General features: G+C 34.5%; 1 protein-coding gene across 13 annotated transcripts; it reads right to left on the bottom strand.

The window, feature by feature from the left end:
• Nucleotides 1–99: 99 nt before the first annotated feature.
• Nucleotides 100–15,620, bottom strand: LOC135141231 (protein rolling stone-like). 13 transcript variants are annotated; one of them, XM_064072127.1, is made up of 8 exons: nt 2,883–3,012; nt 2,784–2,823; nt 1,867–1,892; nt 1,281–1,407; nt 872–1,229; nt 555–738; nt 284–504; nt 100–226 (listed from the first exon to the last, which is right to left on the bottom strand). In XM_064072127.1, the coding sequence occupies exons 1-8, from the start codon at nt 2,951–2,953 to the stop codon at nt 219–221; spliced, it is 1,035 nt and encodes a 344-aa protein (XP_063928197.1). In that variant the 5' UTR covers nt 2,954–3,012; the 3' UTR covers nt 100–218. The 13 variants fall into 13 exon arrangements, with proteins under 13 accessions (XP_063928197.1, XP_063928196.1, XP_063928199.1 ...); XM_064072126.1 differs by having other exon boundaries at nt 100–504; nt 2,883–3,005; XM_064072129.1 differs by lacking the exon at nt 1,867–1,892 and having other exon boundaries at nt 100–504; nt 2,883–2,910.
• Between the last annotated feature and the right edge of the window lie 2,720 nt (nt 15,621–18,340).

Genomic DNA, 18,340 nt, shown 5'->3' with positions numbered 1-18,340 from the left:
CTACCGTTAACTTGTAAAAACGACATTCTAATTAACCAATCTGGTTCACCCACGTCGCCGCGGAACCTTCGCCACACACTGCACCCAACAATCCAACAATTCGCAACAAATCTCTTTTATTATTGCTAGCAATAATTACAACAGGTAAAAAATATCTTACAATTTCTGTTACATAGGTGTTTTGTTACTAACTACATGCCCTGGTTTCTCACAATGACTCAAGGAACTAGAAAATCTCAAAATAAAATATCTCTTGCTTATCACACCATATCACTTGCTAAACCTTCGTTGACGTACGCAGCTTTAGATGGTTCGATCTCTCCTTCCTTCAAACCTTTGTCCTCTTTTATCAAATACTTGGAACTTATCCACAACCTTAACTTATGTAGTGCCCAACAGATAATATGCACGATCACAAGAAAACCAAGGACAGCTATGCAAACTGCACTCGTAATTCCGGGCTTACTCCAGTCCAAGATGTTATAGATGAAAACTTTCCCCTCTCTGGAACACCGATTAACTAAGACGTAAATTCGATCATCACTCCAACTCACCTGCTGATGCCACCCGCTGCGTAAAAAATGACACTAAATAGTGCGTAACATATTCCAAACACAATGGGGTAGCAGCAGTGGAGCAGCCGAATCGGATGCGCCACAACGAAGAGATCTATCATCATCAAGATCGAATTATTAGCGTGAACAAAGAAGTTCATCGCGTCCAGATCCATCGACTTTTCTGCAACACCACGATTAGTTTCGAAACGAAAAGTCCAGGGACGCCACTATTCTTCCAAACGATAATTCTGTCTCTCCTGCAAATAGAATTCAGGAAAGATAGTGGCGTCCCGCGTCCCATTTCGATCCCGTACCGTCGTAAATCAAGGACCAGTATAGCGACGTGACCCCGAAGGCGATATCGGTGCCTACGACGTTGGTCACCCAGTAGAATTTATGGAGTTTGAGGGCCGAGCTTTCCAGGTTGGGTTTGCTGTGCAAATAAGGTGCCAACACGCAAATTGACAGCATAATAGCGGCGAGGAGAGCTTGTAGCGTGCACATAGTGTAGCCCCAATTTGTCAAGTAAATTAACCATTTCGCTCTAAATGAAGACGAAGCGTCTGGGTGCTTCAAGTCGATGATTGATATCACGAAAGTAACGAAGAATATTATCGCTATCGCCCATCTGTAAACGAGATAAACGATGCTCGGCTTCGGCTCCCTTTGCCACTGGAATTTCATCATTTTGTTATTTTGTTATAGAATCAGCGAGCTACTTACTTGCGAAACCACGAAGGTGATCGGTTTATCGTGCTGCAAGGATAACTGTTTCAACGAAAATTGTTTTTTCCATGAGTCTAGCATTTTATTTGCCAGGCGACTGGGGTGGCGCTTGACCAGTCGCAATCTGAAACAATAAAAACAACCAATTATTAAAAATAATAATTAAGGGAGGGGCGGCATTTACACTTATGGTAAATGTGACAGTACCATACGAGAAAACAATTCAATCGAACAATGGGACAATTGCGCCACTTACTATATTTACTAACCGACAACTACATTCGTGAAAATGCCCATCACACACAACCGCCGCATCGCGTTGTTACGACACGACTAATATTGAGCATTTCGCTTTCTGTTATTACAATTATGTAATTGCCGGGAAATTTCACGTAACAGCTAGGTTATGATATAGTTTTCAAGTTTTTGATGACTTGTATAGAAACTGGGAATGGAAGAAATCATGCTGACGGTCGTATAATTTGAAAGGCCAAAGGAATTTCCGGACGATTATTCATTTTTAAAGCTCACCGAACAATCATCGTAAAATTATTAAACAAACGAACAAAACATAATCATTTACCTCTTTGATCTTGGAAGCCATAAAACCTGAACAAATGAAACTTATTATGTTGACTGATCAACCGTTATATACAGATTATTCCCATAAAGGTGTTCACAAGATAGATTTCGCTAATGCAATGTCTATTGACAGCGCTACTAGTTAGTAATTTTACTTAAACATAAAACAGTGTCTGCAAAAGAACCGCATAAATATGTATATTCATGTACTAATAAAAGTTGGTGAACGTAATATAAACAAGCAATGTCATTTACTACTAAATTTAATATAGGGGGTGCCAAATTGGGCGTGACACAAAGTCAGCTGAATCTCTAAGTGGATTACGACCTGTACGAAAAACAGATTATTCGATAGAAAATCTGCAAAAATCTGTTCAGGAACGTCATAAATTTCATGGATGACATTTGTTAAAATACACCGAAACGCATTGTTGTATAGGGAAATTTCAAGTTAAATAGAAATATTAAAAGGATTCAGTTCCATATGATTGAAAAAAATGTCGTCTAGTAGGCTCTGAAATTAATTTTTAAAATAATGATGTTGATATTACAACTTTTTGATATTTTATTTGACAATTATTTGATCGTAACTGTCAAACTTAACAAGGAACGCGTTGGTGCTACCAACATATTCTTTTAACATCAAATTTCAACGGTTGCTACCTGATTTTTTTTTATATGATACATTAAATGTACTCAGTCTTACTTACTATATACAAAGTGATATAAATTGTGTGCTTTCGTATTTAGAGTTCGTCGTGTTTTTGTACACTTTTTATTATATGATTTGTTTGGATCAAATTTGGTGTGAAAAAACTATAGGTTTAAAATTTTTAAATTATAAAGCTCTTTACAATATTATTGTTGGTGCAAGCATTGTGTGTGAATGTTGTAACATCTTCCAATTTTCTAACTTACGTTTTCCTTAATCCACCACGCATTCCCGTCATCAAGCATACTAGTAACAATAATTAAAATAAATAAGGTAATAAAAATTTTTTAGTGAAACATATTTACTTAAAATGCTCATAACAATAAAGGGGACAATTATCGACGTGAAACACTGCACTTATTAAATCACGTGACATTCTTAATTAATAAATAAACAAATATTTCGCAAACAAGACAGAATGCAAACACTTTTATCACTGTTTTTATAAAGAAAAAACAAGGGAGAGATAAACAGGCGAGAAGGTAACGATTTACTTACTGCTTCTTCATTTTTCCTCAGGCTTGTGTACGTTTCTTTTATGAGATTTACTGTGTTTATAAAACCTCTTTACTGCGTAACAAAACTTAAAAAACTAAGCCATCAGTTTGACAGTGATGTGGAAATTGACAAGTGGTATTGAATTCTTTTTAATTAACTTCTTTGCGCAAAATCTACTTGAGTCTTTCGTTATCAACCACGGATTTGTGTGTCAATTTCCGCTTAATTTTACACAAGCTATACTATTAAGGATGTAATAATTGCAGCTTCAAAATTTTTGCATCATCACTATACCAAGAGTGATATTTTAAATCTACGCTTTATAAATTCCATCGACTTTTGTTTGTCTAACTGTTGGAAATTCAAAATTCAAAAAAATAGAACCAAAATTTACCACCGCAAGTGTTGGCATTGTGCGATCGAAAACAACGGGAATTAAAATTGGCTGTGGTTTTGATATCTGGGTTGGTAATTCTGCGCTATGACGCTACGCAATGATGTAGTATATTTCGAGGTCTTATTATATTCCAAAGGCATAATCGTCATAAATTATATTTGTAAAAATGTTAATTTTTAATTGTTATTTTAAACACAGGATGTGGAAGACAAAAATATAGAATTTGTTCTTTACGGTTATTACAAAGATAACAATATCTCCCAAAATTTAAACAAGTTGAAGTTTTCATAATAATGCAGTCTACTATAATAAAGTATGCCATTGTATCAATCCGTGAGGTCGTTCAGATCGCGATAATGTACATCCACTCTTTATCCAGAAAGTGTTCATACTCCGACGTTGTCGATCGTCATTATTTTTGATCGCTCACCATCTTGGGTTTTTCCTTTTATACGTAAAAGTGGTTACAGTAAACCTATATTTAGAAAGAGTGACAGGCGACAGTACGAATTACGACCTTATACAAACATATTGTTAACGACGAGAAGCACGAATTTATTCGATTTAACGCTGCAACTTTATTGATTCATACTAATTACATTATGAATCGTCGAGAAACGGATTTTACGTTAGTGGATTTTCTATTTTGTTACGTAATTCGTTGTCATTTCTGACAATTTCTCCATCGAGTGTTCCTCAAGGATAGCATTTAAAACTTGCTCTATTCACATTATTTGTTAATGACATAAAGAATATTTTCGAGTTTTAGATGTCTTAAGTGATATGATTTAAGAGTAATTACAGAGTCGCGTTTAGAATTTAATTCCACTGACAGTTTTTATTGTAGTATATATTATTGTTCTTTATAACGCCTACGTTGATAGTTTAACAAATAATTGTTTGTTTTCATATTAAGGTTACTGCTGCAACATTCTGTTTTCTATTGTTGACAGTCACGTGATATCATAAACTGCGAAAAAAAAATAGAATACTTTTCATTTTATGTAGTATACAGTCAACTGTTGCATGTTAGTGGACATAAACTTTATATGGCGCCAATAAACCTCTCGATCGATGTAAGATACATACAAATTCTCCAAGCCAGGTAGTCAATAAATTTGATGGTAATCGTTTGCATTTCCAAAAATTGTTTTGATGTAATATTTATGATTATTTCTGTGTATGTTCATTTTACCACTGTAATTAATTACCAAAAAATTAATTGGCACATTGAGTTAAGTAAGTGTATTAACGTTGCAATAAATTTAACCTCAATTCGTCCATAACGTCACACGACGTTTATGAAACAGGAGTGCCAACTGCAGTTTTAAAGCCATGACCGACTCTCATTCCTTCTTTTAACGCGCATTATTTCTTGTAAACGCGTACGTGTTGTTTTAAATCAATCTTAGCAATCACCCTTTCGATTAACGATTTACAACACTTTAACTACTTCTGAAATGAGAATGATACTTGTTTAAAAAAAATTCTCATAAAGTGAAACTTCTCCATGCTTAATTGTACATTTATAAGGAAGATAAGAACAGTTACTGCTTTGCGCTAAATGTGTAAATGTACAGCCATAATTACCTTTTGTTCTGGTCATAACTTTATTTCTTCCTAGAACCTCACGTCGATGATTGACGCTGTGTATACGACGTGCTTTCCGAGTAAATGATATACACCAACTCATTAAAACAAGTGTACACAAATGATTGTTCCATCAATCTACCGCTTGAAATTTCAATTTTTCAATTTTGCCGCTTACTTTACAACGACACTAACATTAAACATTGACATGTACGTCAATTTAACAATTTAATCGTAATCAGTGTTTCGACAAAATGACGTAACTCGACGCCTACTTTGACAATTATTTATAGACATTCTGTATTAACTAATTGAATACACAATTATGAAAACTGGAATACATTTATTAATTATTTCTAGTGACTGGAAAACTTTAATACCTGATTTGTCGTCTATATCGAGTATGAGAGTGCAAAATGTGGTAAAACAGGTGAAACACGATGATTTTCACTTTCTCATTTAAGCGCGTAATAAAAAATGCTCCGTTGACAACAATGAAAGTTCGTTTGGGAATTACCTACCACACTATAATTACTTTTGATGTGGCGACGATCAAATTACAAACAATTAAAGAAATTGGTTGCGTTGAGTCTATCTTCATCCGACAAAGACAAAAAATAGAGATGCGACGAGTCGATTGAACAAAGCGCTTAAAAAACGAAAAAAAGTATATCCGTCTCTAGAAGACAAGAAAAGTGTTTGTATCCCCTTACTGTCCTTAAATTTCGTAAATAAATGAAAATGACTCCACTCTCTCATGTCATAAAAATGCGCTTTGCGTAGGTCATGTCTGACAAGTGTTGGTAATAGAGTTCGCGTTGTCTTTTTTGTCGTTAATGAGAGAATAATTGTCTTCATGGCCGCTGCTAGATCAAACTAAGAAAGAATACAGAAACCTAAGTTTTAGTTAAATTTAATTTTTTAAGTAAAGTTTTGGAGTGGCAACAATGCACGAGGCATTCTATAAAATTCAAGGACTATAGACTAATAATGGTAAAGAGACCACCGGAAATGCGTCTGGTTCTTTCTCACAGCATGCGATCTTATAGTTACCTCAGCGTGTGGGATATTTGCACCTCTACTAATTTCAAATTTCTAACTGTAAAACAGAAACTACGATTTTTTTTTTTCTAGTTTTTGGTCTCATGATTAAGTTGTATTTATTTCGTGTGAATAAATGTTTTCTTTAGTTTTAATATAATATAATCGTATTAACTAAAGCAGGAAATACACATCCGAAATCTCGGCTTCCAAACTTCGGTTTTGCTATCTGATTCCTATTTGTTCGAATTAGAAAAAACGTGTCGTCACCCCGCCGGCGGTCATATTGAAGTAGGGGTCAAAATTAGCCGTTTTCTGAATTATTAACGCGGTAGTGCTTTCAAACGGAAACACACTTTCCAAATTATCGACTCCCCTTACAATTACGGTGCGCTGAAATATTCATCTCCTTAATAAATCATGTTCATGCGTCGGCTAAGCGTCGATTTTTTCTGAATTCGATTAATTCCTTGCATGCAACTTATTTTAAGCAAGCAAAAGAAAGAAAAAAAAAAAGCGCGCGTGGTTTGCGCCAGCGTGCAGACTAAGTTTTAACTTGTGTCTATCAGATATTTGGTGATCGCAATAAATTGGGCAATTAGAAAATAAATTGCGTGCAATTGAGTTTAAAGTGTGTTATCGATTCGCTGCAAGTTGCACTCCAGTTTGCTCACGTGTGTTGCACAAAGTGCCGGTTTTGGGTGCATTAAACACAACTTACTGAAAAGCGCGCCTGTTATCAGGTAGGACCGGTGGCAGGTAGTTGGTCAGTAGCGCGGCGAGGTGATTGTTGACGTGACCTGCACGAGGTGGTGGCAAATGATCTCCAAGTTCGTAGACCCCAAAAGAAGCACTACGCACCACCGCAGCAAGCAACGGGTGACATGTTCGACGTTAGTGCGATTTCGAACGAGGACCACGTGAGGGCTAAAGCGGCCTGCGCTGTAGACGATGGCCTAACCAGCCCACCTGCAATTGACTGGACCGCAGGTCACCGTTTAACCTCTGCCAATTGGGAAGATACATCGGATTAAAACGAACAGGCTGCGATTGCAACGAAAAAATTACAGATTGCTTATTTGCTTATTTGATTATTTAGCCAGCGCTGAGGACTGCGCACGCTGATACGAGGAACATATTGACGCATATCCTGCATTCATGTTACCCCAATTTACGTCACTACTAAACGTGGGGTAGTCATAGTTGGGGTGGAATTGGAGCGACACGGCCACTTAGGGGGCGTCGACTTTAATAACTTACACTTGACAGTAATAAGCACTTAACGGAAAAGTTTGCGACGACCCCAACTTTTCTCAAGTGCCTTCGGCTAGCTTGAGCCTCGCACACTTGCGGTTTTAACCCCCAGCTAACCGTGGGCGAAACAACCCAATTCAACGATGACTCATTGTAACTGAAACTTCTAAAAATTGCCATATACATATATTACATAGTTCCATATGTCGATGTCTGTATGGCAGGGAAGTTATAAATGCGAAGATAACACAAAAACTCCAATCAACTGCTTACAGTTCATCAATCGCAAATCTACGTTACCGCAATAGACAGGTGACAGATACCATTGTCATGTGACTTTACTTAAGTATAGTATAAGTTTATACACAGGTGCCATGTTATGTATATATATATTTTTTTAAAGCTACGTATATAATTTTCCTAAAAGTATCATTTGATGTTCATGAACCTAACGCCAAAAGAGTCGCAGCAGTTTTAGCTGCATCCACGGCAGTCCACTAGAGTAAGAAAAAAAATTTAAGTCACTGTTGAAAGCAGGAAGCCAATGACTCGTAGTTAGTTGGTTTAGTGAAGGATAACATCTAACTCAGGCGTTAGTTAATCTACAAGTAATTATTGTATTTTGTGTTTTTGAAACAAATATCTTCAAGTTTAATCTCAACCATATGTACAAAACTCTTAAGACGCAACAATGTCAAACAACTTTAAGTGGTGAAAGTTTTTGTACTCTAAATACTCAGTTCGTTCAATATTTACAAGTTCGTGCAGTTGTCCATCGCTTGAAGATGTCAACTATTCACCTTTTTCACCAAAGTAAACACGTATATTTGGTGTTATGTTACTTAAGCCACTGACCAAATCATTATATTTTCAGTTGTCGCAATAAACGTAACACTACATTTCGGAAAATGAGACAAAATTTTTCAACAATTGTATAGTAATAATAGCTTACCTCTTAGAAACTACTTACTTTAACAAAATTATTCGTAATGCGGCAAACATGTTGGTTTCAAGTTTTGCATTCGCTGTCAAATCGTAGAAAATAGCCACTACCAAAAATGGTGCAAGAGAGATACGAGATACGGGTTACACAATATGTCAAATATACACATAAAGGACACAAACTAACACCGTAAAAGCAAAACTGTGTTAATATGTCGTTGTTTCAGCAAGCAATGTTATTCGACTACGAATTCCACACGTTTATGCATATAAAATGCACAATCAGCGGCATATTTTAAAACAGTTCTACAATTTAAATCGAAACCAAAAATATAGATATTAAAATTTCATTAATCTTAATAAAAACTAAAGCGCTTTACTCTCGAATCGCGCGATTACATCTTCATCTACATCATAATTCAATTTTCATGAGTTAATTGTTAAGTAATCTTGAAAGTCGCACATTAATCCTGAGATAATTGGTTTGTTACAAATAAAATCTACTTCGTATAGTTCAGTTTGATCTTTCATTTAGCTATTCGGGTTACTACCAACAGGCAAAAATAAAAACAACTTTATTTGCAGCAATAAAAAATTGAGGTTAACAGTATTATTATATAACGTTACTTATGTATTTGACTCGATCATGTTATGCGAATGCAGAGAGAAAGTGGGAATCTTGTCAAGAAACTTGCAGAAATAATTCCGCATTCGCACTTTCCGTTAGCAAGCACTTGAGAAATTCGTATATACAGGGTGTAACCAACTGTTTGACTAATTTTGAAGATGATATTATTTTTTGCGTGATGACGTCATGCGCCAAAACCGCAAGTAAAACTATCACTGCATTGCGCACCCTTGAGTGAAGCTTGTCAAAATTTATCAGATTTGATACAGGTCTCTAGATGTCAAACTAGTAAGGTCCCTTCAGAACATATCCTAGGAGTTTCATTTTAAAGAATTTATCAAGTGTTTCTACGCATTTATTATATACTTCAATTGAATCACTTCCAACAATTAATAGTTCAAGGCGTTCTACCAATTCTTTCGGATCTGAAAAAATACCGATTCCTGTTTGCTATCTACTACTACCCTTTTCACAGAAATGAATTTTTCGAATGTCATCCAAAACACTTTTATATTTTTTCAACTGTAAATACACATTGTAAATTATCAATTTTTTCTTGTTTTTATGGTTTCTGTGCGTTTGTAATGTTTTTAATTTAGTTGATATTTTGGGTATCGTTGTATCAATTTTTGCATTTCGATTTCTTGTCTAATGATAATAAATGTGAAGGTTTTTCAAATTTAAATTGTTTTTCAATAATATCAAAATTTAAATCTTTATTCGGATCTAAACTTATTGAGGAAGCAGGTGAAGGTGATTTTGGTAATGGTAATAAATGATCTGATTCGCTTACATCATCGCCTTTGGCCTGCGGGTCATTGGCTTCTGCATTCTTTGAAACATTTTCCTCGATTGCTAAAACATTTTTTTTGTCCAAATTAAGAATTTCTTGCGTAAATTTGGTAATATTATCAAGTTTGTCAGTTACAGGCTTCTGTAGTTTTTTAATTTCCTCCTTCGTTAAATGTTCTTTAAATTGTTTTAAATGGATCCTATTTTTTATTATTTCACGATTTTTTAAAATAGCGTCAATTATTACAGTTTTATTGTCAATGTTAGTCAAAAAAATATATTCCGGAATGGGGATTCGAACCTTGGACTGATCAAAAAGTTTGTAACACGTTGACCACAACTTGATGCCATTGCTCTATCAATTCTTATTCAATTGTAATGCATATTGTTAATAAAAAAGCGACATCTAGCAGGTAAAGCTTGAATAACCAGAAATTCCTAATAAAGAAATCACATTTATATTTTATTTTTGATAATAATTTTAAATTTTGATATTCGGTTGCCTTCAGAATATTTAATATCAAAGTTGATAATTGAATTATCAACGGAGTCGCTTTGAAAAAAAGTTTTTCCGTGATCAGGATTTGAACACGCAGCAAATGAATGCACATCTTCCGCGCGCGACTCTTAAACTTCTGCGCTAACGCGGTTTAGCTATGAACGAATGCGGTTTGCATTATATAATAATTATAGGACTAAGCGGTTCTGGTAAAACAAATACTGTTGTCAATCTGTTAAAATATATATTTTTTGATACTTTGTATTTGTGTGCGAAAGATTTAGAAGAAGACTATTGTCAGTTACTACAAAATGTATTTGATGATGAAAAAATTCGGCCTAAAGAACCTCATGAACAAAGCGAAATTCAAAATACGCGCAATGCACATGAAGGCCAAAGACCGATTATTGAATCGTATTTTTCATCAGATATAGAAGACATAGTCAATGTAGACGAACTAGATAGATATAAACAAAACTTGATTGATGTTGATGATTTCGTAACGGAAAAAGATCAAAAGAAATTTATAGATTTAGCTATACGCGGAAGAAAAATGAATGCGTCATTGATTTATATAACGCAGGATTGGTATAGAGTACGAAAATCAATTCGTTTACAATGTAATTGTATTTCGATATTTCCATTGTGGTGACCGAATTTAAATCAAAATTTTCGCGCTGAAATTAATTAACAGGGGCGCGAAATCACATTTGAATAATTTGAATTTGAAAGAGAAAAAAATTCAATCACAAAAAAAGAAATCGTTAAACATAGGCAACCAGGTGCACGGTAACGCTTGCTGGACAGGTTGGTTGTTATACAGAGGGCGGCATGGCGGAGCGTCAGTCTGAATGTGTTTTTGTGAATGTAAACACGTAGTAACAGCTAGTTTAAATTAGTTGGTTTGGTAGTTAATAAAAGGGAGGAAGCCTTGAAGAGGGGTGCAGGCTTTGTATAGATTCAGTGGGAACGGTCTGGACGATGGGGTGTTGTCGGCTTGACTTCACTCCTAGTTTTCGACCGAAACGACATGTTCGTAATGGAGAGATGCTGTGCGGTAGGCTTACCGATAGATTGAATCACCGTCGCGGGGGTGGGGCCAGCCCGAACCGGTAGCCCCAAACTCCGCCTGTGCTAAAACGCCACAGGGGTACTTTTGTTGTGCTCCTGTTAACTGCCGTAACTTAAAAATCTGCCGCCACACGCCCGCAATAACTTGTGTATTTGCATCCAGTTACTTTAATTCAGATTTTGCTTTGTTTTTATTAAATTTGTGATATGTCTGTCAATTCACGAGAGTCTTTTCTTTCATATTTTTAAGGTGTTTCATTTGAAATGTAATATGTCCGTGAATATACGATAGGGGGTTTTTGGGGCTGAGAAGTGAATCTTCGCAGTTGCTATTTGTAAATATTGTTAAAGTATTAAAAAATTTAATGCTAATTGTCTTGATCGCATATTATTTGAATTCTTAACTGATGGAATACTAGACTTTGTTAACGTGTAATCTTTTTTAATTAATATGTTTATCTTTTGTTTAGCTGATTGGCTTCGCCCTGAGCTGACTGTGGAGCCGTAGTCCCCTTCAGGGACGCTTTGTCAGATTGTTCCCTTTTGATATTATGAGTCATTTATTATGAAATAATATCTTCCTAATAAATGGAGAGTAAAGTTTGGCAATGCCAGCCCAGCGGCAAGGCCGAAGTTTGCCAGACTGATCATGAACAAACATCTCCGAATAATGAGTCGTTATTAAAAAAATATTTTAATTGTAAAACAATTAAATCTCATTCAAATTTTGTTAAAAGTAAAAATCAGAAATACGGAATTGGATATATGTATGTTATGACTGTAAAAAAATACAAAATGATAAATTTAGTTGTAATATATGCTTTATAGATGTACCGACACGATATAAAAAAAGACATTTAAAAAATATATGGCATGAAAAATTAGAAAAATATATTAGTGAGTTAAAAGGTGAAGACAAAAGTATTAAAAATAACATCTTGCGTTTGTGATAACCCACACAATACAAGCTGTATTTATTTTTTTTGCAGTAACACAGATGGGATTGAGCCCTCCTGCCGTTCCCCAGTCTCATCAACAACTGCATCGCCCCCGTCCAAGTCGTCGCCAACATCAAACTCATCATAATTTTTATATTCATTTAAAATAAATATTTTTAAAAAGTTTGTAGGAATTTTGTTATTATTATAGAGGAATCACAATAACGAACGTTTCGCTGAAGTGACCCAACAAAAACAGGGACAAAAGGGCGAATTTTAAGTGTTTTCAAAAGTGAATTCGCTTCGCATGCTACGCACTAGTCCACTGTGTGGACGCTCATGAGGACTTGTCCGAATTTGATTGGCCGAAATCGTATTCATGTGTGTGCTGAAGTGGCCCAATAGAAAAAAGGACAAAAAGCAAATTTTAACTTTTAACAAAGGTACTTTGAAGAGACGGGGGTAGATTTAATAAAAAAAAATGGTGTGCGCTGAAGGGACCTACTAGTACAAAATTCAAAAACAGGGTAAAATCTTTGAAAAATGTTAATTTTAAAATATACAAGACAAAAATGCTTAAAAAAGCAAAGTGTTCTGAAGGGGTCTTACTAGTAGTTTTATCAGGTTGGTTTTGCAAATTACAACAAAAAAACAACGTATCAATGAAACGTAAGTAAAAAAACTGCTGACTTACGGTTTATATTTTGTTTCCATTTCGCAGTGAGCCACATTTAAGAACTGTTCCATCACTTGCATTTTACTTTCTTTCATAAGCATTTGACTTAACAATCACCAAATAGTAAAAAACATTAGTGGGTTAAATTTTGTAATGTTATAACCATTAGTGAGTTCACGTATGGCTTTATTTAAATAAATGCGTTTCTAAAAATGCTCGTTACGTATAAAACGTTACAAATGGTCAATACATGCATGAAATATAGGTGCAAGGACGAAAGTGATTATTTTGTGTGACACCGGAACTAATGACTAATGACTTAATGTGTGTTTTTAGATTTACTGATATGAAAATGAACGCCCATGTTGGAGAGGGATTTCCAGCTTTGACGTTTTTGTGATCTAAATAATTTTTGAAAAATCCAAACGTTAAGGAAACTCATAAAAATGTCTAGAAATATAACTTTTTTAAGTTTTTTTGACTAAAAAATCCTAATTTTGTCTATACATATTGTGATTATTTTGTTTTCCATAGGCCTATATTTCAAAATCTTTGCAACATTCATAAATTTTGTAAACAGTTATTTTCTATTATGAAATGTAAATCGAACAGTTAATTATTTGGGCTCCGCTTATTGTTAGTGTGTAGACGCAAATATAAACTCCCACTTATCTGATTCAAAATTTATTTATTATTGTAAGATCTTTTGAGCTAGATTCGGCGATATTTATGACTCAAGATTCCTTTATTAATGGATTTGGCTAACGGAGTGTTCGAATAATCGAGTTAGTCATTTAAGCCGATGTAATCAAGCGAACTGGGAGTTTTTGAAAAGATACGTTTTAAAATTTATACTGTTACTGTATTTTTATAATCACCTAGAGCAAACTAGGCGGTATATGTATTCTCAACAATCTAAACAGGAAATTTCATTGGGACCGGAAATTCATGAATGTTATTACAAGGCTCCAAAGTTCTCTTCTGTAATAATAAGGTTATTATTGTCTGTTATACTCAACATGTTTGCGATCTCCCAAGAATATAATTATTCCGTTACAAGATTCCACCTGTGACAGTAGGCGAAAATAAAGCCGGTGACACTCGCAAAACCGACGTTTGATGAACAAATTTAGCTATAGGTCCGTAAATCGGCCGAATGAATCAAGATCGGTTATATCTACCTGTTAGTTTATTATTATGATTAGCTTGTACGATTGCCAACATAATAAATTGCTTTTATTGATTAAAGTTTGTGAACAAAAAATACCATTGGTTCCCAATGAATCTCGTTGAGCTTAACAAATCTGATTGATTCAATTAAAATCTCATTTATTTTAATTTATATAACTATTATGGATACAATGCGAAGAGCACGAAGTTAAATTAATGACCTCTTGTATATAACAAATTATTCCTGGAAGAAAATTAGTAAAGTCATCATTTTTTTAACTAAATATCAACAATCCATCTCTGTATTGCAACTAATTATATTACTTTGTCTTCGTTTCACGATTACGTTAACGGTTGTCGTCGGTGTCAGATTGTCGCCGCTAAAAACTTACCTACTCTTTCGTCATTCGCTCTTTAACGAGAAAATTTCTATAATTAAGTACAGCTGGAACTCGACTTAAGTACGAAATTAAAAATCTTCACTGCACAGACGAGTTGCGGAAAAAAGCACACTACACTTTTATGTCGTCGTTATTTTATTACCGATACGGATAATTATATCACTTTATCAAGAGATAATGACGTATGGTTGTTAACAATGAATGAAATTTTAAGCCAGATTAGTGTCTCCTTGAACAAATGACACAATAACGGTTGCGTGTTGTTAGAAATCCTCCCTTGGTAGTTCTTTGTTAATTTTTAATTACATGATTCAGCCGCTAATGGCAATGATTACAACGATAATGCAACGATTTTAATAGTTGAAGACACGATATTCTTCGACTACTTGAGACTAAATTGCTACCATTGCGGCCACAAAAGACACAATTATGTTCAAGGATGCTCACATTATTTAACAAAGACGGCGGCGTCTGAATAATGACATTTGTAAAGAAAGGAGAAGGTGTGAGAATTACTCGTCCACTCATTTCGATGTAGAACACACTGTAAATACAGCTTACATACCACCAGAACTAACAACCATAAAAACTTGTTAAAATCTACAATGGTTTTTTAGTTATGCACTGAAAAAACTTCGTTGTTTATTGAGAATTAACGGTATCTTTTAAGTCAACAAATCCTTGTATTCCATCTCATAATGACGCAAGTTACCTACCTGTATGTTACTTGACGTTAAATGTATTGTTTATCTACCACATAAAACTAGTAACCAACACTGCAAGCCACCCTAAATAATACACTTTTACGGTACTCATTCAACATCATAAGGGCTTGGTAGGTATCACACACGCATTTCAGAAAGTAACCCCAGCGGCAAACGAGATGCACTTTTTTTTCTGGCGTTTGATCGCTGTCTGTGCTCTAAATTCGGCAAAACAACAAATCAATTTGCGAATTTCTACCATCGGGGTTAAGTGAGGCCAATGTCGACGCTAGTTATCGCAAATCTTTTAACTATTAGAATACATTACCCATTGACGATAAACAATAGCGTTGCGTTGATCCTTAACGGAAACGTGACCATAGTGAAATAATCCGCAACTACGGCCGTGAAAACCTACGCGTACAATATACATATTTTTAAACTACTTGTAATAATTCCATTAAAACACGTAGGAGGTTCCAGTTGATCAAAGAACCAGTGCGAAAGTGCAGCGCAACTGCTGTAATAATGGAAGGCGTATTAAATATTTTTCTTTTTTGGCTTTTATACCGGCTGACCGCAAAAACTGTCCCTGCACGCAACTGAAATAATTACGTCGGATGGATAACCAATTATGTATTTTCGATCCCAAAACGAGAAAAAAACTTGTCGGATGGAAAAAGAAACACATTGTTAGGTAGAATAATCTGGAACTGCATGTCGACTTTCTCACGAGACGAGATTCATGCAGAAATGACGTCACTTTTGCAATTGTTTGGTTAAGATGTACACGGGCTATATGATACCGACAAATGCAAAAATCATCCAAAACAATGGGGAATAAAATTAATGATTAAACACAAAACAATTTAACCATTCTGGCTGCTCTGCCATTAGTATGCATGTTACACAAGCACTTTAAATAACTTGATGCTGCTAAAGTGAGATGAGCATATACTTGATTTCTGAAAATGGCAGTTGTCTTTTATTTAATTTACTTTAGTAGTCTAATATATGTAATGTTCTAACTCAGATTATTATGCCTAGTTTTCTTAGTCATTTTCCTATTTTCTATGCATTTTTTTTCAACAAAAACCCGTATTTCTACCAAAACATCAAAAAACAACATTGAATTTAATTTTTAACCCAAGTTCTAACTCAGATTTTCCCAAATCATCAATTTTTTTAGGAAAATGAGTCGATTTTCAAGTTTTGTCGTTAAAGTTTGTTGAGCCCATTGAAGTCGGTTCAAAAACACAAAAAATTGAAAAAATGGCTTGTTTTTAGGCTCATTTTATCTACTGAAACATCAATTTTTTATGGAAACTACCCCATTTTTTATAGTCTTTTTAAAAATGTGAGCCAGACGTAACAACTGAATCTGTGGTTTTTGTTGACAAAAAATGCATAGAAAATAGAAAAATGACTAAGAAAACCAATTAGTTTGCATCAAACAAATATAGAAATATCTAGCATTGAATCATAAAAATAGAAGATCAAACTGGTTTAGAAATTTTAAAAATCGAATACCATACAAATTTTAGTTATCATTTAAAAAATACCTTGCTCACCCATCATTATCAAGTCATTATATTACTAACAAAAAATTTTGATAAATAAATGGATAATAATCAATCGAAGTCTTGTACAAAATGTAAAACTGAAAAGACTTTAGAAATTATTATAGGAATAAGAATCATTCACATGGGCATCATGCAACTTGCAAAGAATGTTGGAGTTATATTGTTGATAAAATTTTAGTCAATCAGTTCCAATTTAAACCATCCCGCCATAGTTATCACGACGTGGACTTACTTTAAACTGCGCATGATAGCGACACTGGCGGCACAAAATGTCACCATCTTCTAGATAGAGAATTTTAGATTTATAACCAAACTGACAAACTTGATAATCTGTCAACTATGTGTCAACTCGCCTACTCCCCTCTGCCAAAAAGATTCTCTGCTCCCTGTTCTCTGCCATTTACGTTCTGCACCCTCTTCTGCAATATACTCGTGTTTCTCCCAATCTCGAAGGATATTGTCACAACATGGCGCTAAAGTACCCTAAAATCGCGCGTATAGTCCGCAGTTTTTAAATCTCCCTCCTAAAAATCAGATAGTCCGCAACCTCGCGTATAATCCGCGGACAATGTGCGTGTCTGTATGGTTCGATAAGGTTCGATATTTGCTATTTAGGTACCTAAATTTAAGTATCTAGGTACTTTTGAGAATCTTTTTATTTTTGTTATATATTTTATTTTTCATTTATATTTAGAATGCCCAATAATTTTTTTTATTTTGCGTTTAAATTTTTTGTTGGTTTTCCTACAGAGTATAGTCCGCTCTCGCCTATAGTCCGCCCTCGCACATAGTCCGCACCCGGCGTCAGGGAAAACAACGTATAGTCCGGGGACTATACGCGCGATTTTAGGGTAACTAAAATTTGTATGGAATTCGATTTTTAAAATTTCTAAACCAGTTTGATCTTCTATTTTTATGATTCAATGCTAGATATTTCTATATTTGTTTGATGCAAACTAATTGGTTTTCTTAGTCATTTTTCTATGCATTTTTTGTCAACAAAAACCACAGATTCAGTTGTTACGTCTGGCTCACATTTTTAAGAAATCGTAGAAATCAGAGTAGTTTTCCTTATTTTTAGCATAAAAATCTGGCTCACACTTTTAAAAAGACTATAAAAAATGGGGTAGTTTCCATAAAAAATTGATGTTTCAGTAGATAAAATGAGCCTAAAAACAAGCCATTTTTTCAATTTTTTGTGTTTTTGAACCGACTTTAATGGGCTGTTTTTCCAAACTCAACAAACTTTAACGACAAAACTTGAAAATCGACTCATTTTCCTAAAAAAATTGATGATTTGGGAAAATCTGAGTTAGAACTTAGGTTAAAAAGTTAAATTCAATGTTGTTTTTTGATGTTTTGGTAGAAATACGGGTTTTTGTTGAAAAAAATGCATAGAAAATAGGAAAATGACTAAGAAAAATAGGCATAATAATCTGAGTTAGAACATTACATATATTAGACTACTTACTTTACGTGGGTTTCAAAGTGAAAGGGAAGCGGCTACTGCTTCGGAGTATGCAACACACAATACACTACACAATGTCAAAAGCCGCACTACCAAAAATAAAACAACGAA

The sequence above is a fragment of the Zophobas morio genome, unplaced genomic scaffold, assembly GCF_036711695.1.
Source record: "Zophobas morio isolate AGI-343-1 ecotype UQ-CSIRO unplaced genomic scaffold, CSIRO_AGI_Zmor_V1 ptg000044l, whole genome shotgun sequence".
NCBI classification, from domain to species: Eukaryota; Metazoa; Arthropoda; class Insecta; order Coleoptera; family Tenebrionidae; genus Zophobas; species Zophobas morio.
This window is presented reverse-complemented; position numbering and strand designations above follow the sequence as displayed.